The 26,912-nt window shown below is 53.5% G+C and overlaps 1 protein-coding gene across 1 annotated transcript in view; it reads left to right on the forward strand.

Annotated features, from left to right (window-relative positions):
- The window catches only part of DLGAP2 (DLG associated protein 2), a 520,454-nt gene that overhangs the window by 429,927 nt on the left and 63,615 nt on the right, over positions 1-26,912 (forward strand). Inside the window, exons 4-5 of the mRNA XM_057696969.1 lie at positions 1,827-2,896; positions 12,592-12,803. Of these exons, the coding sequence (XP_057552952.1) occupies positions 1,895-2,896; positions 12,592-12,803 (1,214 nt within the window). The 5' untranslated portion in view covers positions 1,827-1,894. The remainder of the gene's footprint in view (positions 1-1,826; positions 2,897-12,591; positions 12,804-26,912) is intronic.

Here is a 26,912-nt window from a genome sequence, read left to right on the forward strand (position 1 = left end):
ATGGTGCCGACGCCACGTCCCGGAGAGTAAATCCTGGAGAAAGCACCGCGGCCCAGGGAGCAGAGCGTGGAGAGAAGCTGCGGAGGGATCTCGAGAAGGAGCAGCGGGTAGATGTGACAAAGCACGGGATGCTTCTCCGGAGAACCACAGCAGGAGCCTAGAGGGAGGGCTCCGTCAGCGCCACGCCACGCCACGCCGAGCACCCGCTCTGGGCCTGGCACGGGGCGGGGCGCCAGTAGCCTCAGGGAGCCTGCCCGCCGGGGTCTGCTGCCGGTGCCGTAGCATGTGCATGTTATACACAGGCTGTACACGGGTTATACATGCATGTTACACGTGGGTATACGCGTTACACACACATGTTCTGTGTGATATTATACCCAATCATAGAATCTGTTTCCTGTGTATATTATATTCATATTATGTACTATACAGGCATCTTATATACTATACTAGAGCATTATTCTGTGCGTATATTATAATGTGTGCATATTATATATGAATATATGCGTTATATGTACCTGTTACATGTGTGTATTATATACTGTCGTGGACTCTTGTTTCCTGTGTCTATTATGTACACGTTATATACTATATATGCATCTTATATGTGGATATATGCACTGTATATACACACTGTGAATGCATGCTCTCTGTTCTAACAGAGCCTGTATTTCCTGCGTATATTACATTAGATGCCATGTGTGCATTTTATGCACTGTGTTATGTGTTCCGGACACCGTATCGTCTGTATTTCCTGTGCATAGTACGCATATGTATGAGCCTGTGCATTGGCGGACCACGTGCTGTAATGGGAGTCTGTGTTTCCTGCACCTGCTTGGTGACCCGCTGGAAGCAGCAGAAGCAGAAGCGCGGGGACAGCAGGAAGCAGGGGGTGCGAGGGGCCCCTCCCGCGGAGCCTGGACTCTGTAAATGCCGACCCAGGAGGGCGGAAAATGGTCGCGACGGTGACCATACCCAGCACGGAGGCGTCCTCCTGCGGGGCCTCCCCTGAGGAGACAGACGCCCACCTCGAGTCCCACACTAGTGGTGGCGGGGCTGGGACCCTCACCGGAACCAGGGCGCCGTGCCAGGGGCCCCTGTTCCGACCGCTGAGCTCAGCCGCCTCCCTACCCCGCACCCCAGCGGCCGCAGAGGTCCGCTCTGGGGGTTTGAGGGTCTGTGTGTACTGGCGCAGCTCACAAAATCAAAATTTTTTTCCCTATTTTTTTCTGATTAGAATCCTACAGCTTGAAATCTACAATCTGAAATAGGAAGTCAGGACACCCGGTTTCGTCCTCCTGTTGGAGCGGACGGTGGCCTGGAGAAGGGCCCCTCGCTGCTCACCCGCGTAGCGGGGACGCAGCTTCGAGCAATTCACGACCAGCACCTTAGCGTGAGGCTCTGCAGCCCCAGGCAGGATCTCTGATGAAACAGCAGCTGTTATTTCTCCGGCCTCTTAAACGGAACCACAGCGCTCAGATCTCGCTGCAGCGTCCCTTGTTTCTTCCCCCAGGTTGTTCATTCGTTTAACACCACAAAATCTTGCTGCCGGGAGACCTGAGGAACGTGTTAGACATTACGTGTTTGTAGTGGCAGGACCACACGGGGGCTGTTCAAGTTCCTCTTGTTAATACTTGTGCTTTGCAGAGTCCGTGTGGTATTAAAGGAAAGTGATTGTTCCCTTGAGTGTCCAGACCGGGAGCGGCCACGGGATGCAGACTGTCCGCGTGTGGAGGGATGTGTGTCACACCCGTCGCTCCTCCCACACGCAGGTTTGGCTCCGGGTCCCCCCAAGCCTGACAGGCGCCTCTGTGTTCTCTCGACAGACCAGCAGTATTCATGGTCCCCTACCCGGCACTTCGATGAGGAGAGGTACTCCCCCGCACCGAGGACTATGAGAGGCGTGTCCGGGAGTCGGAACCAGCTGCCGCTCTGCTCCGGCCACACCTGTGGCCTGACGCCCCCCGAGGACTGCGAGCACGGCCACGGCCACCTGCACCATGGCCCGGAGGTGCGGCCGCCCTACCTGCTCAGCCCGGCCGAGAGCTGCCCGATGGAGCGCCACCGCTGCTCCCCGCGCACCTCCATCCACTCCGACTGCGTGATGCTGCCCGTGGTGCTGGGCGACCACGTGTCCAGCAGCACCTTCCCCCGGATGCACTACAGCTCCCACTACGACACCAGGGACGACTGCGCCGTGGCCCACGCCGGCGCCAAGATCAACCGCATCCCGGCCAACCTGCTGGACCAGTTCGAGAAGCAGCTGCCGCTGCACAGGGACGGCTTCCACACGCTGCAGTACCAGCGCGCCCCCGCGGCCGCCGAGCCGCGCAGCGAGAGCCCCGGCCGCATCCGGCACCTGGTGCACTCCGTGCAGAAGCTCTTCACCAAGTCCCACTCCCTGGAGGGCTCGTCCAAGGGCCACGCCAACGGCACCAAGGGCGACGGCCGGGCGGACGAGCACGCCCATGGCCACCACGGCAAACACAGCAAGCGGAGTAAGAGCCGGGAGCGCAAGGCCGAGGGCCGGCACCGCGCGGGGCTGAGCAGCTGGTGGAGCTCGGACGACAACCTGGACAGCGACAGCACCTACCGCGCCTCCAGCGCGCTCAGCCGCCACCACGCTGACCCCGTGGCCCGCTGCTACCCCGACGCGCTGGCCGGCCCCTTCGCCGACCTCTCGCTGAGGACCTCCAAGAGCAACAACGACGTCAAGTGCTCGGCCTGCGAGGGCCTGGCCCTGACGCCGGACGCCAAGTACATGAAGCGCAGCTCCTGGTCCACGCTGACGGTGAGCCAGGCCAAGGAGGCGTTCCGCAAGAGCTCCCTGCACCTGGACAAGCCGCTGGGGCCCCCGGAGCTGAAGCCGCCACTGCGGCCCTGCCACTACCTGCAGGTAAGGGGCGGGGCTCCATCCCTCCCGGCAGGCCCCGCGGGGAGGGCCTGAGGACCCGGTCCTTCCTCCAGACCGTGGCCCTGAGTGCGGCGGGCCGGTCCTGCGGCACCTCTGAGGCTGTGGGATTTAGCATAGCCACAAACGTGTCTCGGCCCCCGGTAACGTTTTCCCATTTGCAAGTGGCTGTTCCGGTCCAGGAATGAGCTTGAGCGAGTTCCCGGGCCTTCCCCGACAGTAGCATCTTTACGCCTTTGAAACACCAAGGAGCGTGGTTATGGAAACCACATCCGTTCCCCTGGGGTGCGGATGAAACACATTCACCGAAGGCAGAAGCAGATGGAAGGCCGTGGTGGCCGCGGTGGGGTACTGTGGCGTCTCTGTTTAGGGCGTTTCCTCTCCCCTCGGCCTCCTAACCACGCCGCCCCCGGGTGGGGAGGTGGGCGGGCGGGGGGGCGGCGTACCAGCCGCTGAGGGCACGCAGCTCTCTCGCGAGGCCTCTGCCATTACTCCTCGCAGCTGACAGAGCCGGCAGCAGAGCTGACAGTCTCAAGTTTTCCTTCCGTGCACGTATGACCTGTGTTTCAGCTCACAGCCCCCTCGACGTGCCTGGCAGCGCTGCTGTGGGCTGTGCGCCGGGCTGGAGAAACCCTCGCGGAATAACGAGCGGTGGCGCTAAATGCCGGCTGCGTCATCAGGCGGTCAGTTAAACGGAACAGGTAAACAACTGTGCATCTTTTCGGCCGTCAGGTGGCTGCAAATCACTTAGCAAGTCCAGTCGCCGCCCTGGAACATGGTCCAAAACCCAGTGGTTCTGTTGTAAAAGGAGATGCAAACCAAATAGCTTTTACAGGCAGATTTATTCAAGGAGGCAAATTGGTAGATGGATAAAATATTATTTTTATAGCAATGGGAGAAACTTAAATTTTGCTTGTGGGTAGCAAACGCCAGTGATATAGAAATATGAAATGTTCACCTGCACATCTCTAAAGAAATATGACAAATAGATCCGGGGCCTGGTCTCATCACAGTGAGAGAGGCAAAACTCCCGTTTGTCTCCGTGTTGGGACCTGGGCAATCTCTAACGCAGCGTCCCCTGAGCACGTCAGGATGGGCCCACCGCTGTGCTCCCTGCGTCCACAACTGCCTTTCCCACCACACCTCTTGGGGCACCCCATATCCCTCAGGGCCTCCTCTCAAGCGTTTTCTGTCCTCCCTCCCCTTACCAAACGTCTGTTAATTATGGAAACTGTTAATCTGATATAGAGGCAAGAGTGTAACATAATGAACCCCAAACACTCATCTCCCAGCCTCAGGAACAATCGATTCAGGGCCGATATTTTCCCGTCAGCCACCTGCCCGTCCAGGTTATGTTGAAACAAAGCCCGCTCAGCCTAGGCAGGTGTTTCTGTCTTTATCTCTAAAAGACCCACACTGGAAGATAAGAGCTCCTTCTGAAACGTAACTGTGATGCCGTTAAGACACGGAGGAATCACAAGTCCGTACCGTTTCGATGCCGGGCAAGCCTGCGGCGCCGTCTGCGCGCGCTTCTCCCTCTCGCCGTGCTGGCATCTGCACCCAGGCCGCGGCCTGCGTGGGGCGGGCTGATCGTCCCTGAAAACCCACCCCTTTCTCCTCTGTCTCTGTCGTGCTCTCTCTTGCCCCGCCGTGTCCTCCCCATGAATTTTTTTGAGGGGGGGTGTGGTGAGGAACCCGTTTGTCTGACATTCCTTGCAGTCCGGGCTCCGACTGGGGGGTCTCGGAGGGTCTCAGGGGGTCACGCAGCCACATCTCGGGCCCTCGTGTTTGTCAGGCGGTGGCCGGGCCTCAGCCATCAGCCCCCACCCGTGGTCCCTCCCTGCTTGTGTGACGGTCACTAAGGACCTTGCCCGGCGGCGCAGGAGGGTGGTCCCTCCGGCCGTGGCTCCAGCAGAACCCATTTCCCAGACGTCACAACATTCGTCCTTATGTGATAACGTGTGAAAAACGACAAGTGACTGGATCCCCTGAAAAGCTGTGATTCGGAGGAACAACCCCTGGTGTTACATGACGTCACTCAAGGCGGAGAGGAGAGGGGAGGGACACAGCCCCCCACGACAGACACCCCCAGGGCCTCACTCCCTGCGGAAGCCCCCCAGAGTGGCAGTCGTAGACCTAGCTGCGTGGGCCTCGTGAGGGGACGCTGTCAAGTCCACCCGTGATGCGGCCTCCGAACAGCCTGGACCACAGTGCCCCGAGGTGGGGCCACATCGCAGGCAGGGGCGGCTGCAGGGCCCCAGGGAGATGTGCGGGTGTGGCGCTCCCTCAGACGGGGGTTCCCACCAGGCCCCCTCCTTCCCACTTCTTCCTGGAAGGGAGCCCGGCGCATCCTCCCCTTTTCCCAGCATCCTTCCCGGGGGACAGCTGCATCATGGGGGGGGGGACGAGGGAGGGTCGAGACCAGGAGCATCACGAGCTCCGCCTCCTCCCCAGGCGCCTCGGTCCTGTTGGGCCAGGACTTCCAGGACCTGCTGACACGGGGCTTCGCGCGCTGATTGCGTTCAGCTTTCTGGGGAAAGATAAACATCTCTGGATCCTCACCAGCCCAGGTTTTCCTTCACAGCCAGAAGGCAGCGGGCCTGGGAGAATTTGTCTGTAGATGCTACTGTAGGAATAAGATTTAAAAGAGCAGAAGGGAGAAATAAATGCTCATGTGCTCTTTTTTTTTTCCACCAAACGCTGGAGAGATTTGGAGCTGAACAAAAGGGTTGCTTCTTATTTTCACCTTTGGTTTGTACAGAATACATAGTTCACATCAGAGGAAGTTTTTTTATGTTTTTAAGTAGGTCAAAGCAGACAATAGACAGAATTGAAAGAAAATTCTGATCCGTTTTATTTTTGAAAGAGCTTGTTTTGGTGTTTTCTCCATCCGCAGAGAAAGCATCTGAGGTCACACTTTTAATGACTGTCACATTAATTGGGCGGGTAATTTGTAGCAGATTAGCTCAGGGAGCAGATATCCCCCTTGTCATGTGCTACCCTGGTTCTAGGATCACGAAGGTGAGAGGTGCCTGCCTGGCCCTAATGGGAGGACAGGAGGGGGCACCTGCCTCTGCCTGGGAGCGCGTGGGAACATGCTGGGGCCGCAGGCCTTGCCCGACCCCATGCACGGCCGCACTCCAGCAGCACGTAACACCGGCTCCGTCCCCTCTTCTCCCGTCCTGGCCCCTGGCCTCTCCCTCGGCCTCCTTCACTCCCCGCCCCATCCTCTCTTGGTTGTCTCTGCCTGACTGGTGGTCCAGCCCGCAGGGCCCCTGCTGGTGACCAGAGGTCACACCCCCGTGTCTGCCGTTCCAAAGGCAGCATCTTGTTTGGTGTTTAACGTAGGAAGAGCTCCCGTCCCTACCCGACACTCCGGGGAGCCGTCAGAGGAGAGACGCTGAAGGCCGGCGGAGCAGGGAGAGTCCCTGTGAGCCTCGAGAATGTTCCCGCACTTGCAGAGCATTTCAGCCCTGCTCCCAAGCCCCATCCCGCCGAGGTCCGCGCCCCCAGCCCAGGGCTCTGAGCCTCCCACCGCTTCGCGGGAAAGGGCTCCAGGCGCTCAGCACGTCTTGAGCATCCGGCGTCCCAGAGTGGAAGCTGGGTCGTAAAGTGGATGGAGTCCCCGGCGTGCGCACAGAGAGACGTCCTGCAAACACCATGCTTCCCAGTGACGTTCGTGCAACGGGTTCTGTTTGTGGTTTAGAAAAAACATCCACCTTTCCCAAGGGGGCCTTTTCCGGTTTCCGCAACAAGCACCTCGAAGGGGCTCGGGCTTCCAGAGCCCTGGCCGTGTACTTCCACGGGATCAGAAGCGAAGGCTGACTTCGGACCAAGAGCTGAGGGCGAGAGTCAGCTCGAGACGGCCCGTCTCCCACACGCGGTCTGAAGTGCCCCCCGCCCCCTGCCCCGCCATCCAGATCTGCCTCCCTGTCCCTGCCCCGGCCCCGCACACCCTCACTCCCAGCTCTCCCTCCGTCTGCATTGATCTGCTCGATGGCCTACGATCTGTCTCCCGGACCGGACTCCGCACCCCGTCACCGCGTTATTCCTGCGCCTGGTGGGGTCAGACTCGCAATAAAGCCCCAAGTGAAGGAACGAGGACACGCATTTGTCCTGTGATGCTGCAGGACACCGGGAAGCAGTGAGAAGAGGCTCAGACGTGAGGTCAGCAAAACAAGCGTCTTTCCAGGCACCGGAGGCGTCTGGGTGGTCCTGGAATTGGGGTGACCAGGAGGCTTAATGAGCCCCCAACCCCTTCTGCTCTCACAGGATTCCTGCCTCCTCAGGATGGTTACACTTAGGGCTCGAAAACTCCAGAAAACCAGTCATTCTGACAAACTTCTCAGAAACGTAATTGTTTCACCCAGTTCCCGGCCCCCTGGGGCCCCAGGGCTGTCCCCCTCGGGAATGGCTGGCGTCACATCACGGCCGCTAGCAGGTTCCACTGTCCCTCTGTTGGGTTGGGTTCCTCCCCAAACCTGCCGAGGTAGCAGGTCCCTGACCCCACCACTCTGTGGCTGTACCCCTCCCCCCATGTCCCCATGGAAACCACTGGTCCCTCTTCAGGCGCTTCTCACAGTCGGCCTCTTGTGTTTCCATGAGCCCATCTTGGCCCATTGCATCAGCATGTAAGTCACGCTCACATCATGGGGCATATGCCGTCTTTGTTCTTTCGTGACAGTGGACGGGTGGGTCCTGGGGAGCGGTGGCATCCCCTGGGCAGGCTTTGAAAGGAACCATTCCCAGAGCACAGGAAAATCTGTTACCATCCTAGGCCTGCGGGCAGGGTCTGGAGAGAGGGGGCTGCTGAAGGCGGGACCCCCAGAAGTTGGAGGCCTGGTTGACGCAGCTCCTGCCAGACTTTGGGCCCCAAGCCAGCGAGAGAGCTCTGGAACGCACCGCCACAGTACAGCCCTTGGCAGAACCAACCAGAACCAGAGACTAAGGGACACAGGCTGGAGAGAGGCTCCCTCAGTGTCAGGGCACAGGGCAGAGGTCGAGGGGAGAGCAGGGACCAGAGGGGGCAGGAGAGGGCAAAGGGAGAGTGCCCAGCACATATGGACAGGGACCAGCACATATGGACAGTGACCAGCACGTGGGGCGGTGCCGACCGGGGTAATGAAGGACCAGCATCCGGGATCACCTCCAGGAGGCTGTATCATCTTCGGTCCCCAGTACAGTCTCAGGCCCGTGACAGTCATGTGAGAAATGTTGTAGGAATACATTCTTCACTGAAGGATGCTGGGGTTTGAGTGTTTGCCGGCCGTGAGCCTCACTGAGCTCATGTACATCAGACTTTGTGGTTCGATTCAACAGAGTGTGAGAAAGGCACTTGGAAAATTGTCCGTCATCATATAAACCTATCACATCGTGTGGGGAATATCCTGCTTTATCCACGTTTACCAGTGAAGAATGACGAGGTCTGTATGTGACTGAATGTTCACAGTAGAAATCAAAGGAGAGCTGACACTTGGGCTGGTGGTTCTGTCCTGTGCACGGGCGGCGTGAGCAGCACTGGGCCTCAACCTCCAGGTGGATGTCTGGTGGCCGGGAGGGGGCCCCACTCGGACCCGTTGTCGTTTCCTCTCACAGCCTGGGAGCAAGGAGTCCACTGTCTTCTCTCCGTTGTGTTCCCGGTGGCGAGTGTGCCTGCACGCGTTTAAAGCAAGACAAAACAGCCATCGGGAGTGAACGGAGGAGACGTTTCCCTGCAGGGACACACAGCGTCTGATGGCATTTTCTTCCTTGGTTTCAACACCGGGAAGAGAATATGATCACCGAACCCCAGCCCTGGTCACCTGTGTCTCGCTGCTTGAAAGGCAGAAAGGACATTTTAATCTGCAGCGTCGAAGTCTCCTTCAAGCAGGAAGCAGGAGATACCGAAATGCACCCTCAACTCAACCTTGGGAAAATGCCTATTTAGACATTGTAAACGTCACTGTGCAACTAGGAGGTGAGAGCAGTAGCTATCACTGGGTGCACGGAGGCCCCACGAGGATGCGCAGAGGTCGGTGGCGGCCGCGGTGAGACGTTCGTTTGTTCATTCGTTACAGCTCTTGATGTTTGGGGGCCAACCCTGGCGGCCCTCACGCCCGCCGCTGCAGGCTTTTGACACCGTGACGTACCCAGGAAGGCACGGTGGCGCTGTCGTGTCCCTCCTTGCTCTTTTCATGGTCTGGAGGCATGTGCTTTGGAAGCGGTCCTCACACCCCGTGCTTGACTCTGCTTTACACTCCTTCTGTATTGAAATTTCTTCTGTCAAAGACAGAGAATTTGGCGGCTTAAATCAGAAACAAAAAAATACAAGCTGGTCTCATTTGTTAGTTAATTCACAAGCTGCTTGGAAAATATCTTTACTTTGTTTTTTTTTTATGGAAACATGTTTTTAATTCACAGAAATTCCATAAAGCTGCCAACGCGAACGCCTCTTCCCAGCACACGGCTCCTTGCGCGCCATCTGTGTCCCGCGGCCTCCAGCCTCCCTCCCTGCAACGCCTCCCCACGGCCGAGCCCCTCCTCTTTCGGGAGCCTGCGCCTTTGTGTGCCTCTTCCTTCTGCCTGCTGCTCAAGCCCCAATTAATTAGAACCCTAGACCTCACCTCCAGGAAGCCTTCCCAGATCACCTCCTCTCTGCTGACAGCTTCCATTGGCTTCTTCGCTGTTTTCCCTCTGCATCTGCTTTTTTTTTTTAATGTATTTCTTCTTTTTACTATTTTATTTATTTATTCATTTGTTTATCTGGTTGCATCGGGTCTTAGTTGCAGGAGGCAGGCTTCTTACTTGCGGCAGGCATGGGGACCCAGTTCCCTGACCAGGGATGGAACCCGGGCCCCCCACTTTGGGAGCATGGAGTCCCAGCCACTGAGCCACCAGGGAAGCCCCTGCACCTGCTTCTTTATCCCTAATTAAACCATAACTCACTTTATTTTACTCCTGCCTCCTCTGCCGAAATGTATTGTCATTCGGGACTAAATTTTCTTAAATTAAAAAAATAAGTTTACTTTTTATTACAATAGCAATACATATGGTCCACGTAGAAAATTTAGAAAATACAAGTATAGAGAAAAATGACTGACAAGCCCGCAGTCAGTGTCTCCCAGAGATGATTCCACACGCTTCTGGCTGTGCATCTGTGCACACTGCAGGCATATCTGCCTTTAAAGTGTAAAAACACAGAGTGAAGACTAAAAATGCCCCCACCCCCCACCCCGTGAACAGCCTTCCTCCGCTAAGTATCAGCTCTTCTGCCCAGTATCCGCGGTACGCTCGTAGGAAGTATTTCCCGGGCGCCGCCCCAGCAGACATGGTCGGTTTCCTCCTTTGACCCTAATGAACGGTTCACGGTCCCCGCACGAGCCCTCTCGTCTGGGGACACGGCTGGGTCAGAGGCGCCGACAGCCCGCAGTCTTCTGATCTGTGGCCGTAAGGGTTGCACCCATGTTACTACCTGGCATGAAATGGTGTGGGAACGTCTGTCCCCGTGTCTGTCTCCATCCTGGCAATTTGTTCTGATTGTTGGAGACTGACTTTTGGCAAGAAAGCCTGTAGATGAGCATCTAAGTGCCCGGGGAGGCTCAGTCTTCCTTCCTCCTTAGTCGTTTCTCTCTACGGCCCCAGATGCTCAGCATGAGGAAGTCGTGTCTGCCTGAGGAAGCCCCGGGGCTGATTTCCTGCTGTGTCGCCGCTGGGCCTTTCTTTCCTCCCGCTGTGTCTCTGGCGGCCGCGGTCTGTGGTCTTGGCCACCCCCCAGGGTCACCGTGATTTTGAAACCAGCACAGAGACGGGCACTCAGCACCTGGCCACGAGGAGCCTGGCCATGCTGCCCACCCGACCCCTGCTCTGCAGCCGCAGGGATTGGACGTTGGGTCCCCCGGGACCACACAGCCCCTGGGGGTCGGGATCCAGTGAGGACCTGGCGTCTCCATCCTGTGAAGCCCCCTCCTCTTCCCGCGTAGTGGCTGCCGTGTCTCTGTGGGTTTCCCGTGGACCTAAACCAGCTCAGGAGCGGGGAGGGAGCCGTTTTAAAACACAAACTGCAGGCAGGATCCAGTGAAGTGTCACCACAGGGCCTGGAGGGGCTTGGCGCCCACACCCACCTCACCTCTCACGCAAGGGACCGCCCAGTCCCTCCTTGTCTTGGTCGGAACCACAGAAGGTACATCCTGTCCCAGCCCGGCTTCCCGTCCTGGGCTGTAATGTGCGAGATGTGTGATGATGTGTTTTCAGAAAATGGAGTGAGAGGGCCTTCAGCTGAAAACTCTGCCTTTCCAGCCAGGCACACGCATCCCTTGGGGAGGGGCGGGGGCTGACGAACGGGCCCACTGGCGCTGCCAAAACTGGAACGATGACACATGAACATATCTACGAAACAGGAACAGACTCATAGACACAGAGAACAGACTTGGGGTTGCCAAGGGGGAGGAGGGGAGGGGAGGGAAGGATGGGGAGTCTGGGATGAGCAGATGCAAACTTGTATATACAGGACGGATACACAACAAGGTCCTGCTGTCGAGCACAGGGAACTGTATTCAGTATCCTGTGATAAATCACACTGGAAAAGAAGGTGAAAAAGAATATATACATATGTAAAACTGAATCACTTTGCTGTACATCAGAAACTAATGCAACATTGTAAATCAACTGCACTTCAATAAAATTTGTGTAAAACTGGAAAGACGACAGGACTCCTCTTAGGACCCTCTAAAGACTGTACGTAAGTCTCTACATATCCGCCACAGGAAGAGCCCCACCGCGGAAGACTGTGTCCGTACGGAATTGCATCGTCCTGTCTCCGTGAAGAGCGTTGTGGGAGAGCCCCTCCTCCAGCACGAAGAGCGCACGGGTGGGTCCCTGGACGGCAGAACTCTGCAGCGGTGCGGGCGTGTGTGCCGTCGTGCAGCCCCGCCGCCGGGTCTGGCTTGGGCCTTTGTACGTGTCGCGGCTGGCGGAACGTGAGCTGCACGGGGCGGGCGCGCGGGGCGGACACCTGTGCCTTGAGCGTGTGGGGGACCACGGGTCTCCTGGAAGCGGGGCGGGCACGGAGCGTGGGCCTGCTTCATCCTCTTTGCGGCACAGCGGCACCCAGACCGGGAACGACACAAAAGCTCTGAGTGGGCATTGCTCTGCTGGGATGCGGGGCGTGGACAGTGGCCGGGGTCCGCATCCTGACCCGGTGCCTCATAGGTTTCCCGGGCGCCCAGGGCCCTGGCGTGGGGGCGTTCGCCCCGTCCGCTCTCACCACGCCACAGGGCCTCCTCCTCCTGCTTTCCTTCTTCCTCTTCTCTCTCTTCTTTCTTCTCCACGCTGGAGACCTCTTTTTTTTCTTTCCAGTTTTCTCAAGTTTCAACTGCTTTCTAACCAGAAGGAAATAAATCTCCGTGTTAGAGGTGGTTTTTTTCCAGGTGCTGCGACTACACGTGGGTGTTTCCCTCACTCTCCTTTTCTAACGTTTTCTCACTCTTTCACATTTATCACTTTCATAACAGGGGAGAAGGCAGTCATTGTATATGAACGTCTCTTGGGGATTTGAATAACAGACCGCTAAGAAGCATCTGACTCTCAGGGCTGAGTGGCCACAATGAGCTGTGTCTTCCAGGGCTCCCAGAGTTCGTCCCCAGAGAGGCAGTCGCGGAATTTCCACGCCCCGGCTGACGCAGGCCCTGTCTGTTCTCTCCTAGGTGCCCCAGGACGAGTGGGGAGGGTACCCCGTTGGGGGCAAAGACGAGGAGATTCCCTGCAGGAGAATGAGGAGCGGGAGTTACATCAAGGCCATGGGCGACGAGGAGAGCGGGGAGTCAGACTCCAGCCCCAAGACATCCCCCAAGGCGGCCCTCCGGCCGGAGCCCCTGCTCAAGTCCATCGGACAGAGGCCGCTGGGAGACCTCCAAACGTAAGCCCCCGCACGCCTCCGCCACCCCGTCCCAGGGCTCTTCCCACACTAACCGTGGCCAGTGTCAACCTAGAAAAAGTCCTGGGTTGAAAATATTAGACTTGATGACCATCAATTTTCAAGTCCTTAAAAAAAAAAAATCAGACCTTCAGTTATTCATTTATTGCATAGCAATTAAGGAGATACACGTGGGTGATTTCTGTGTCAGACATTAATTTTCAAGCATCTGTCACAGCCAGTGACCCAGCAGCATCTTCTCAGATCATGCCAGCTTTTTATCTGGAGCGCATTTGTGTGAGTGTGAGTGCGTGAGTGTGAGTGCGTGTGAGTGTGAGAGTGTGCATGTGTGTGAGTGAGAGTGTGTGTGAGAGTGTGAGTGTGATGAGAGTGTGAGAGTGTGTGTGTGAGTGTGGGTGTGTCTGAGTGAGTGTGTGAGTGTGAGTGTGAGTACGTGCATGTGTGAAAACTACAGTGAGGAATCTTTTGTTCACTGTAACTTTACAAGTGCATATGTAGGCAAAAAATTTTTTGCAGGGTAGGGGCAGGAACTGGATTAGCTTTACAAATGCCATAGCACATGCTTTATATATTTGTCCAAAGATACACTGTTTTTTCTTGATTGAAATGTAGTTGATTTAAAGTGTCGTGCCAATCTCTGCTGTACAGCAGAGTGACTCAGATACATATATGTATATGTATTTTTTATGTTTTTTATGTTCTTTTCTGTCATGGTTTGTCCCAGGAGGTTGGATGCGGTTCCCTGTGCTGGACAGCGGGATCGTGTGTCCACCCGTCCGATACACACTTGTTTGCGTCGGCTTACCCCAAACTCCCGGTCCGTCCCTCCCCCCTCGTCTTCCCCTGGGCAACCACAAGTCTGTTCTCTGCGTCTGTGACTCTGTTTCTGTTTCGTAAATAAGTACTTTTGTGCCCTGTCTTAGGTTCCACGTGTAAGTGACAATCATATGGTGTTCGTCTCTCTCTGCCTGGCTTACTTCACTTAGTATGACCATCTCTGGGTCCATCCATGTCGCTGCAGATGGCGTTCTTTCATTCTTTCTCATGGCTGAGTGATGTTCCACTGTGTGTCTGCACCGCATCGTCTTCATCCACACCTCTGTCCATGGACATTTAGGGTGTGTCCATGTTTTGGCTGTCATGCATGCAAAGATACAATGTTGAAATAAATTTAACTAATTTCCATAATGTAAACAGAGGACACGATTAGGAACTCTGCTGTTCATTTGAATTGTGAAAATATGACAGCAATTCTTAGCAGTCACCTTGCTGTGTGTTTCTGGTCCTTCCGGCTAAGTCTGGATGTAAATGCAAAGAACTATCTGCTTTTCTGGCCACGAGCTGTGGCTTCTCTGGCTTCTCCCGTGTGAAGGTTCAACAGGAGGGTGAGACAGCAGCTCGGTACTTTGCCCGTGTTGTTCGTGTAACGTAATGAGAGGATGAGGCTGTGACTGGGGTGTCACCTTTGTGTCATCCCACACCTGTGCCCCCTGCACACACAACACGTGAAACAGCAGTGTGCTTTCTCCCGATAAATCCAGTCGCCCGGTAACGTCACCGCAGGATGAAAAGGTAACATTTTGAATTGAATCGGATCCTACATTCGACACACGTGAACCGTACCTTTACGACCTCATCCACTTAAATCCCACAGCAATTGCGTTGGGGGTGCCAGGCCGGAAGGGGTGAGGCGGGCGGCGATGTCTGTCTGGCTCCTTCCGTGTCCCCTAAGGTAAGGCGCTGCCTCACATGGGGAAGGTGGCCGGGGAGGTGTGTGAACCGTGCCCGGGAGCCGAGCCAGAGGCTCGCCGTGTGGCGCGCACGGAGGGAAGACGGCGAGGGGGCGTGTGAGCAGAGAAACCCACTGCTGGAGGAGACTGTCGGGGCAACGCTGTGCTGGGAACGTAGGAAGTGCGGGCGGCGGGGAGGCAGGCAGAGGCATCCCTGGCCCGGCGCCCCACAGTCAGGGCTGGACGAGGCGTGAGTCTCCCCAGCTTGGTTTGGGGGTGCCTGAGGTCACAGCTGAGAACTCTGGGTTATCTGAACCGGGCAACAGTTGTGCTTAGCCGGTCATGGGGTTCTGAACCGCCGGGTAAGGGCCAGCGACGGAACTCCTCATTTTAAAGTTTGTGATTCATCTCATGATCGTGCACATTAAAAGCAAACCGTGAAAAAGAATAAAAGCAAGCAGTGTTTGAACCGCGAGCCGGGTTCAGGCCTTCTAAGACTCACGCACTTTATGTTCCTGTTGACGAGGTCCCTCGTCTCCGCCTGCTGGCCCTGCCAGCTCCCGACCCCACCGACTCTCGTTCCCTGGCGTCCCGTCCCCCACCCCTCCCTTGTCCCCACGGCACCTGATTCCCTCATTCTTCAGCGGTCAGAGCCCGCCTCTCATCCCTCCCCTCGCCTCAGGGTCTGGCTGGGATGTGGTACAGGCGCCAGTACTGAAACGGTCAGAAGATGCTGTTAGGAGAGGACACGGGTACGACCCCATCACTACCCAGTATCACAGACATCCCCTCAAAACCCAAGAGAGTGTATGCCTTCACCGTGGCGCGTGGAAGTCGAGCTGCGGGCTTACCCACAGAGGGTTCCTAGCCCCGGAGCCCCCGCTGCACTTCATACCGCGTCAGACTTGGGGGGATTTAATAGAATATGCTGCGTAACAGCTGCTCCTGTTCTCAGCTCACTTGCGTCTGCGCTGGCCTCGCGCGCTGCCTGCTCTGTCTGCAGAGAGGCGCCTGCGGTCGGGCTCTTCTTCCCGTCATTCTGTGTTTCTCACTCTGTTCATCCCTCCAACACGTGCCGGGCGCTGTGCTAAATTCTCCTTATACGTGCGCGAATTATTCTTTTCGCCCAAATCTGACGCTGCAGTGGAGGTGTGAAAGGCGGGGCGGCACCCGGTGACGTGTCCAGACGACACCATGCCCCGTAGGACTCCTCTGCTCATTTGCCAAGTCCACGAAACGCCCATAACAAGTTGCTCTTTAGATGAATATACTGACATTTCTCTTAAAAATAAGCTACATTCCTGGGAGGTGCGGCAAGTAAGTTGTTATTATTGCCTGTTAGGGTCTTAGCACAGCTTAGAAGTTTATAGGTGTCAATATAATTTCACTTAATCATCTTAAATGATATTGTGAAGGCTCAGCTGTTTGCCCAGGGAAGTAAAATCTGTGCTCATTTTATGGGACAGACCCTGACTCAGAGGAACGAGGTGCTGAAGGCCATGTAAGGGACCTAGGATTTGAAATGAAAAGTTATTTTAATCCCGTGTCCGGGGAAAGTGTTTCACCCAAAGAGCGGGATCGTGCGCCTGGGGGCCAGCGTGATCTCTGAGGGAAAGGAAGTGGTCCTTCTAGAGCTGTGTTTCACGTGTGACTGCAAGCCGTCGGATTTAACAGCGCACTGAGTGTTTTCCCTCTGATGCCACAGAACTTCCCCAGCGGGAGCTGATCGACAGAACGGCTTAAGATTCAAATGATCAGCATGAGGGTTGGTGTCTGGTCACCTCCTTTAGGTTGTTCCTCTTCTCCTGGTGTGCACAGGGAGTTCTGTTCTCGTCAATAGTGGGGTTTAGGGATGCAGATGAACCTGGCAGTTATACTTCAGTTTTCGTTTGCTGGGCTGATGGACTTATGTTCTTATCATTGGAGCATCGTACGTGCATGCTGACACCGTAGGAACCTTACACACCTCCCGAGTCACAGTAAATGCTGGTGTAAAGTGGACTTTCCCAGCAGCCCTTCCTCAACCTGCCTGGCTAAGACCTGGAAGGAGGCGGGGTCTTCGGTTGCCTACTACCAGCCCTTTCAAGCTGTATCGTATAAAACCCCTTCTGTGAAGCCTGCACACACTCGAAATGCTTGACCTCTGGGAACAGCGATTCTGTTGAACAGTGTCTTGTCTTCCTGCTGTTAAGCCGAGAAAAAGTCAGTCTTCTCGTTAATAATTGAGTTTACATCCTTATTACATATGTAAGGATTTTTGCTTTCACCTTGCTGTGTTCTCTAGATAGTGCAAGGTAATGGGAAGTCTTTTCACTCTCGAAAGAAAAATGAAACAAAAACAGAGACCCTTCACACCTGTCTTACTGCTCAGACTTCTCAACAGCTGTGTTGATTGATTGGGAAGTCAGACCCCAGGCCGGGGACAGACCCTGTCTCTCTGTGGGTCAGGCCGTGCCCATAGGCAGACACCATTTAGAATTATTTTAAATGAAATGCAAATGTCAAGATGCCACTGAATCCAACTTACTAGGTTTTTTAATTGGCTTATGTATTATATCTGGAAAATTCACTTTTTATAATTATGAAAGGTAGGCCAACTAATTTAATGTGCGGGCTTTGGGGCATTTTTTCTGCTTTGTTGAATTGAAAGTCAGACTCTGATAGTTTTGAACCTCTGAGTCATTCTCGCAAGAAGGTAGCATCTTAAATGTACAGAGAAAGGCGAGCTTATGTGAAGAACCACTTCAGAGATAGAGACACCCAGGTAGGTCACAGCTATAAGCGTAAGAAGCGTGTTTGTACGTGTGAGTATATCCAGGTATGAGTGTGTACACGTGTACGTATACATGTATGTGTATATACATGTGTGTGTATATGTGTACGTATGTACACGAATGTGTGTATGTGAACGTTTTACAGTCTTGGGTTGGAAAAGGCATATCCAAACCTTATTCCACAGTGAGAAACTACAAGATATTGACAGGTTTTAATTCATAAAATTAAAAATGCATTCATGGTAAAAGCTAACAAACAAGCCAACAAACTAAAAGTTCTGTCACCAAAGTAAAACAATCATAAAAACCTGGGAAAATGTTCCATAATGCAGGTGACACATGTTCCTATTCTTCATATGCAGAAATGTCGCACAGATCAGTGAGGAAAAAGTGAGCCCTGTAGCTATAAAAGTGGACAAAGGCCAGAAAAGACTGTCCACACACCTTGCCAAGCACTGAAACTTTCTGGAGAATGCTTTAGCATTCCACTTAAAGCTAAAAATCTAAAATCCTATTCTAAAGAAACTGCAGGAAAGCATGCACATATGTGCACAAAGGCAGTGATGTGCACCGTTTCATTGTATGTCACTGTGAGAAACTGTGAGCTGCCTACAGGCCCATCAGCAGGACTCGGTCCCACAGTCCAGCCTCTGGGTGCCTCTGTAAACACTGACACAAGGGAAAGGCTCTTCACTGCAGCATCGTCAGTAATAGTGAAAGTTTAAAACACCCCAGAGGCCAGCAGTACCATAGTACTGATTGAATCATAGTTATACAGGTATTAAAATAGTAGAATATTATTAATAGAATACACTAGAATATTAGGCAGCTATAAAAAATGAGGAAGACTTCTGTGTACTGATATGGAGTGACCCAGATTACATCGACTTTAAAAAAGAAAAGTATAGAACATTAGCATATAGCTGCCACTTTTATATAATAAAATGGGAAAATAAAACTAAACTTCATATCAGTTTGTATTACATAAAGAAACCACAGAAGAGTAAATAAGAAACTAATAAAAAATGTTTACCTCTAAGGAGTGAGGAGAAGTAAGTGCAACAGCGATGGGACCAGGACATCTCAACAGGCACCTTTTCTGTACATAGTGTTACCCTTTACTTATGCAAACGTGCCATCTATTCAGAAATATCAGAACTTAGAAGACACAATAAAGGGAAATAAAACCCATTCTCAAGAGACAGAGCAGCCAAGAGAAGATGTAGAGATGACTGATGACAGGACTATCAGAGAGAACTTTCAAATCGTGGATTAATGCCCTAAGGGTCTAAGAGGAAACGTGAACTACTCACATACACAAACAGGGAGTCAGCAGAGAGAGAAAAACTATAAGAAAGAGGCATCTGGAAACACTACAGATGAAGTCGTGGTATTAGAAGTAAGGAATTTTGTTGCCAAGCTCATCGGTAGACAACATAACTGAGTGATAATCAGTGAACTTGAAGACAGGTCCACAGAAATCACCAAACTGAAACTCAAAGAAAAAAATGTAAGCAATAAAAAGCGGAAAAGAACGTTCAAAAGCGATGGGAAGATATCAAAGTGTCCAGCACACTGGGATCCCAGGAGGAAAAGAGAGGGGGGCAGTCGATAGAAGAAACATTTGAAGACATAATGTCCCCAAATGCACAAAAATAGTGAAAGACATTAAGTCACAGATCGAAGAATCTCAGAAAATCTCAAGAAAGATAAGTACCAAAGCAAACAAGCAAACCCTCACACGTATCTACAGAGACTGCCGGAGACCGAGGATAGAGAAACCACCTTAAAGCTGGAGGAAAACAGAAGACGCCTACAGAGGAACAAAAGGTTTTCACAGACTTTTTGTCATAAACTATTCAAGCCAGAAAACAATGACGTGACACCTTTAAAGTATTAAAAGAAAAACGTATCAACCCAGAATTCCAGACGTGGAGCAAGTATCTTTCAAACATGAACGTGAAATAAAGACCTTTTCACAGGAACAAAAGCAGAGAAAGTTGTTGCCAACAAGCCTGTACTAGGAGAAATGCTCAAGGAAGTACTTCAGGCACGAATGTGGAATCATACGAGGACAGATGGACCCCTGGGACTGTGCAGAAAAGGATGGGTTTCGTATCTGCGTTGTGATGGGGCTGCAGGGCTGCGCGGAGAGGGCACCCGGACCCGGACTGGAAACCAGTCCCGCGAAACCAGAGACGGCGCGGCGGAACCGAGTGTGTGCGAGCAGCTCCTCCGTGTGCGGAGCAAACCGTAATCGGGGCGGGAGGAGCGGGGCGCGCTGCAGCCCCACCGTCCCCCCCTCCCGCTGTGTTCACATCGGGCAACGTGAGACACGCCCCTCGGCCCCTGGTTGGTGAGGGGACTGACCGAGCCCCGCGAAGAGAGGGAGGGGGCGCTCACGTGGTCCTTCCGCCCCCCCCCCCCCCCCCCACCGCCCTCGGAGGAGGACGCCTCCTTTCCGCCAGACGTGACCCACACAGTCGTCTCGATGCCCTGGACGCCTGCGCGGTGACTCTCCCGGAATTCACTGGCTGGGGGCACGTGGTCGCGCCCTGGGCGGCTGGGGAGGAGTGAGGCCTGCAGGGGGCGCACGCGAGAGACCCTGACCGGAGGCAGAGGGTGTGCGGGGTCCACCTGGAATGCCTCACTGAGGGCCCCTCGAGACTCCTTTCCCCATTGCTAGGACCATCAGTCTTGACTTTCTGCGCTTTCCTGATGTGGGGGCTCCACGTGGAACGTGTCCCGCAGCTCCCAGCACCTCTCCCGTGGTGACCCCCAGCCCTGCGTGCACAGGCTCGTCTCCCCTCAGCATCCGGGTTCAGAGCATCCTTGCACCCGGGCGCCCTGGCTGAGCCCCGGGGTGGACCCCTCGCCCGCCAGCCCCGCACCGCCGGGCTCGCCTTTCTTCTCCCAGCTCAGCACCAGAGCCTTTTTCTCTCTGTTCACGGATGTCACCAGGATCTCACCCTCACACCTCCTCGTCTGTTTTTACGGTTTCTCTAGTAAATCCTCCGTCTTCCCAAGCCTTCTGGAAATCTGCCTCCCAGCTCCGCCGAGCTCCCTGCAGGTTCCTGGTGGCAGCGTCGTCTCACACCTCTGCGCTCCTGCTGTCCCGTCAGTACGCGGCTCAGGATTGCCTCCTCCGGGGGCCTCCCTGAGTCAGTGCCCCGCCGGACACGGCCTAGGTCCTCTGCTCTTGCCTCTCCCATACGCATGTTCGCTTTCCCTGGCAGAGGTGTCCCGTTGATCACTGCTGTCGTGTCTTCACTGCAGGTCCCATACGTGCTGAATGAATGGATAAAACTGACTTCTTGAGAATCAGCTCTCAGGGACCATGCTAATCAGCTTAATAAGTGAAGCACTATTAAGGGCATCCTTGGATCTGATTTGTTATCTCTCTCATTATTCAGCTGAATCCTTATTTAGTAGTTACAGTGTTTAAGGCTGTGAGTATTCCTAAGAGTGTGCCTCTACCTGCATCACACATACCGTGATAGGTGATGCTTTTGTTGTCACTACTTCTGGATGGTGTGCAATATTGTTTTCATTTTCACCTTGATCAAGGGTTTGGATGAATTAAATGAGGGAAAGATCAACTTTCTAGGATAAATGTAGCCACTAGTAACTATTTTTCTTCCTTTTAATTACTTTTTCAAAATTAAGTAACGTGTAAAGTTTTAAATACTGATCGCCTTTTCTTTCTAGCCCTTTGGGCAGGGACCTCAATTTTAGAGAAATAGATAAAATATTATTCTTTTTTTCAATTTTTACCCATTCCTCATTGTATGAGATCTCAGTTCCTCTCAAAGTCAAGTCATTCCAGATCGTTCCCATAGCTACGTGTGCATTTACTCACTCTTCGGTCTGCCACTGAGCTACTTCTGTGCATTTTTGCTCCTGTTCACCTAGCCATGATATGTGCTTTCCTGCACAGAAGCTGAGGGCATGTCCTCAGTTCATCTCGTGGTGAACTGACAGAGTTCTGATGACATAATGAGCAGGGAATTTGTCACCCTTGAACAACGAAGAGTGTTGAAAGCAATCAGTCTTTAAACACAAGTCCCTCTCTACATCTGTGGACTTCAGATGTCTAACAGCCACAGCACAGACGGATGAGCTGAACACGCGTGAGACGTCAGACAGGGCTTTCTGTTAACAAACCAGCAGCCAGCAGCTGTCAGAGCACCGACTGTTTCCAGAGGATTCATGCAATAAAGAGATTAGAGCAAAGAGAGGCAGATCTGTAAGATCTGAGGGCAAAATTAAATTAAGCCTAGTCGTAAACCTGAAGCTGCAGTGACTTTTACTGTCATATTATATGCAAGTCTCCCAAATGCAGTAAAGATGATTTATTCTGTTGAAATAGTTGTTTTCCGTGGTGTATGATACTTTATGTATAAATTCTTCATTTATTTGTTCATCCAGTAAGTAAGTGTATGTTAAGGACTGGGTGTGTAAATAAGATATCAAGTAAATAAATGAATAAATGTACAGATTGCCAGAATATTAGCTAGACACCTGAAAGTACACAGTTAATTTTAAGTGACAGACGTCAATTTCACAGAGTTTAAAAAGTGAGGTTTTGGTGAACTAAATTGCTTTTGAAGTCATCATTTTATTAGGATAAAAATGTTTTTAAAATCTCTTTTATTGTGAAATCTTGCAATATATATCAAAAAAATTATGTTAGTTCTTCCCAGAGCCTCCAGCGAGAACTCAGTCTGGCTGGTGCCTTGGTGTCCGTCTGTGCTACCACAAGCAGAAAAGCCAGTCGTGCTGCGCCAGACTGCCACCTGCAGTTCTGATGCGGCTGACCCTTGAGTGTTGCTTTCAGCCGCTGAATTTGTGGTAATGTGTTACGTGGTGTATTAGTCAGGATTCTCCGGAAACATGGGGTGGGGGGGTGTAGACAGAGACAGAGAGAGATGAACTGTGATTGTGCAGGCTGGCACGTCCACACTCTGCAGGGCAGACTGGCGGCTGGAGGCCCGAGGCAGAACTGAGGCTGCAGCTCGAGTCGGAAGACAGTCTGGGGGCACAGTTTCTCCTCCCCGAGGAGGTCGATCTTTGCTCTTAAGACCCTCAGCTGATGGGATGAGGCCCACCCATGTAAGGGAGGGCAGTCTGCTTACTCAGAGTCCACCAGCTTACACATTACTCACGTCTAAGAACAAAATGCCATCACAGCACCACCTCGACGACTGTTCCACCGAATGTCTGGGTCCCACAGTGTAGCCAAGCTGATACGTAAGGTGAACCATCGGACACAGCAGTGGAAACTAGCACAGGAAGCACTGGGACTTCCCTGGCTTCCCAGTGGTTAGGGCTCCACACTTTCCCTGTCATGGGACCGGGTTCAGTCCCTGGTTGGGGAACTAAGATCCTGCAGGCCACGCAGCGCAACCAAAAAAAAAAAAAAGGAAGGCACTGAAATGTTAGTAAGGGTTATCTCTGGGTGATGGATTTGTAGCTGAATTTTATTTTCTTTTAAACATTTTCTAAATGTTTTCCAAAAGCATGTATTAGTGTTAAAATAAAGAAAAGATATTGAAAATCATTTTTATTGTCTTCTAAGCCCCCTCGTAACCTATAAGCACTGTTTTTCCAATAATAACACTGCATTTAAAATGCATTATCCGTGTGTTGTAAACTTAGCATATAATAAATTTACATTCAATGACTTTATTAGACTTTTCAGCCACAAGTGGAGGTATAATTTTATGTGGATCTTAAAGCCATAAAGTGAAATTTATTCCCGGCAGTATTCCCACATTCTGTGTCTCCGAGGCCCCTGTTACATGAGACTTGCAGTAAGAGACGCTTGTGGAGAGATGCACGCCGCTGGGAGTGGGTGGGGCTTGGTGCTACCACAGGGAAGGTCTTCCCTGATGGAGGGAAAGGGATGAGCATTTGGGGGTTGCTTACCTGCAGTTTCTCCAAAATCACCTCACGTCCAACACCACCACGCGTACTTGGAAGAGGAGCCTCCAGCATCCCCCGGTGCAGACAGTCGAGGGCTTCTCCAGCACAGATGCCCCTCCCAGGGTCGGGCCCCGCCCACTATCCGGCGACGTCCAGCTGTCGCAGTGTTCCCAGACTGAGAGCGTTCCACTTCCGGTTTTCCTGCACGTTTGATGTCTTAATTCTTCTTTTTTAACTTCTGTGTGTTTCTCTATTTCCTGATTAAGTTATGGGCTCCTCGAATGACAGTGTACACTCATTTCTGGTTGTCGTCCATGGAATTGTCATGCAGTGAGGGTTCAACAGACGTTGCTGGCTGGCTGGGACCCCACCCACCATCTCTTTGTGGCGTAGTTACACCATTATTTTCATTTCAGATGGAGGCGCGGCTAGTGATTATCTCTGATCACAAGAGGATGGTGGATGTTACTGTCTATTCATTCTTGCATTTGTATAGTGAGTATTCAAATAGTTATTAAATTCAGCATCTGGCATTAAACACTGCAATAGTAAAAGAACTCTTTCTTCTTAAGTAGCATGTGCCTCTTATTTTATACAGTGGTAGGTAATCAAATATTTAACCTATAAAATCAGCAATCAGAAAATAGGATAGGGTGAGGAAAAATGGAAACACATATTTAACTGCTGTGGTGGTATTGAATCTCAGGTGCTAACGGGGGAGATACTGGAACAAAGGCAGCGGTCGCAGGGCGAAACGGTGTGTTCTCCCTCCATGCCCCGTCCTCTGCACACACCAGCTGACGTGGAGTTTGTTTATTTGCTGTGGTCTCAGTCACCAGACTTTACCCTAAGTCTCTTGAGAGCATAGAACACGTCTTCGTTATCCTGACAGGGAGTAGGTGCTTAATAATATTTGATGGACGGAATTGCTTATAAGGACGTTTTAACTGGGGCCAGTTATGTGGGGTTATTAGTGGTCATTTTTACTATAACTTTGCATCCCACTCATCTCCTTTGTTAGGCTAATAATTTTCTTAGAAATTGTTCCTGAAGGTCATAGAGCACCACTGAAGAATTTCAAGTAGACTAGCAGACTTCTGTTCTGGAGAGATCGATCTGTCTGGGTGGACACAATTAGGTGTCTATCAGGAAACGCGTGTGAGTTGTCAGGGGCTGTCTGTGGGGGTGGAGAAAATGGTCGGGAGGTAGACGCGTCGGGGACAGAGCTGTGCGAGAGGGGCAGGCACGGGAGGACCCCCAAGGCTGCGACTTGGGTGGGGCTGGGGGTGTCGTTCGGTGTGAGCAGGGGCTGAGAGGAGGAACAGATGTCGGGAAGGTGCTGAGTCCAGCCTGGACACGTTGAGTTCGCAGTGGTGGAGAGGAGGGGCCCCCGCGGCCCTGATGACCAGGCGAGAGACCAGACCTCCCAGACCCAGTGCTGCCTACAGCAGGATGCCCGCTCTGTCTGCCTCCTGGGCTGGGGGGAACGGTGGGCACGTGTCAGAAAGACAGACGCTGACCTGAAGGGGCCCCGGTGGTCAAAACTAGGACAGTCTGAGCCACAGAAGAAATGATAGTATTGGATTGTCATCCACCAAACAAGAGCCCGTGAGTCCATACTGCCATTTACAAAGCACTGAATAAACAAATGATGGGGGAGGAGGGACGGTGCTTTCTCTCTTTTTTTTAATAAATTTATTTATGTATTTATTTACGTATTGGCTGTGTTGGGTCTTCGTTGCTGCACACAGGCTTTCTATAGTTGCGGCAAGTGGGGGCTACGCTTTGCTGTGGTGTGTGGGCTCCTCATTGCGGGGGCTTCTCTTGTCATGGAGCACGGGCTCCAGGTGCGCGGGCTTCAGTCGTTGTGGCACGTGGGCTCAGTCGTTGTGGCTCGCAGGCTTTAGAGCACAGGCTCAGTCGTTGTGGCGCACAGGCTTGGTTGCTCTGCGGCATGTGGGATCTTCCCAGACCAGGGCTCGAACCCGTGTCCCCTGCATTGGCAGGTGGATTCTTAACCACTGTGCCACCAGGGAAGTCCCAGGTCAAGTGATGAAAGTCAAATCTCCTCCCTGAGAAGAGTCCCCGCCCCTGCTCCCCGCCCACCACGGACTGCAGGGCCCCGCTTCTGCATCTCCACCTCCCGACGTGAGGGATTCCGTCGTGACACATCTCCATTCTCAGTGCTCAGAACAGAGGTGGCGCAGTGGGTGCCAGAGATGTGTAAACAGTGACCACACCGGTGAGCGGGCACGCGGGGCGATGGCCACACGTGGTCAGCACCTGCATGGATTCAGGCTTTCTCTCCAGGAAGCAGAGCTGTGTGATCTGTGTCCCGGGACCCTGCTGTAACTGCACTGCAGATACAAACCCTGTCTCCCTACACCAGCAGGAAGACTTCTCATGCGCGTGTTTATTATTATTTGTGGGTGAAATGGATAAAAGCCCAGATTCCCTGGAAGGCCGCTCTGGGGGGCTCGTCGTCTTCTACGCAAGTCGACCTGCGTTTCTGAGTGTGGGCTGGTCCGGAGACCACCTGCCCCCGAATCACCTAGTGCTTATTAGAATTGGGATGTGGGGCTCACCCCACCCTTGTAGATCCGTCCTGGGAGTGCGGCCTGGTGATGTGGGTAAATCCGCACTGTTGGCGAGCACCCAGGGGGCTGTGAGCCACGTTAGCCCCTGTGAAACCGTTAGATGCGGCGTCTCCTGTTGCCCTGGCACCAGCCTTTATGCCGGTAACTGTCAGAAATGTTTATAAAGAGACAAGCTCTGTACCTGCGTAAAAAGCCACCTCAAACATAGAAGAAGGGTAGATGTAGTCACGCAAGGGTCCCAGGCCACGGGAAGGCTGCCCTGCGGTGGTCTCCCAAACGGAAGCTGAGTGGAGCCGGTGTCTGGCGCCCGGGGGGGCCTGAGAGTCTGTGCGGGACCCGCGATGGGACAAGATAAATGCACCGTGGCCGCCTGTCCTTGAAGCCCTAGCAGGGAAGTGGGACGGAGCGCACGGCCCGGCAGAGAGCCTCGCTCGCTCTCTGCTGCCGCGCGCTTCTCAGGACCCTCGCGCGTCCCCCGGCCCACGCGCGGGGGCTGGGCTGGTCGCACAGGGAGAAAGTGGGGCCGTCGCGTTGGCGAGTCCCCCAGCCTCACGCCGCGAGGGTGACAGAGGGGAATTCAGACCCCAGAGCCGGTCTCCTGGCTCCGAACCTCCGCTCTTCCCGGCCCTCGGCGCCTCTCCCCCTTTGCAGGGGTGGGGGCGTGTTAAGCTGCAGCCCGAGCCGCCTCTTGCGAGCTGCGGGCCCTTTCAGAGGAGAGGCTTGACGACGCCCTGCAGAAGGAAGGCCCTCTCCGTGTTCCCCTGAGCTCTTCCTGGGCACAACTCAGGAAGCGGGTGACAGCGGCAGTTTCTCGGGGTTGCACAGGTCGGGCCATCGAGGGAGACCGCCTGTACTTTCCCCATGAGCTTCACAAACTCTCCCCATCCTCGTTTGCCTAAAATGCCGCTTCAGGATAAGCTTTTTCCGCTCAGCAGTCTGAGACCTTGTGCTCCGCGGGTTTCAGGGGCCAGCCCCCCACCCCCCCATGACTGAAAGTTCTCGCACCTCCGGGAGGAAGGGACGCGTCAGGCCCTGAGTCCGTGACGGCGCCGGGACCACCCTGGC

The sequence above is a fragment of the Hippopotamus amphibius genome, chromosome 10 (genome assembly GCF_030028045.1).
Source record: "Hippopotamus amphibius kiboko isolate mHipAmp2 chromosome 10, mHipAmp2.hap2, whole genome shotgun sequence".
Classification (NCBI taxonomy): Eukaryota; Metazoa; Chordata; class Mammalia; order Artiodactyla; family Hippopotamidae; genus Hippopotamus; species Hippopotamus amphibius.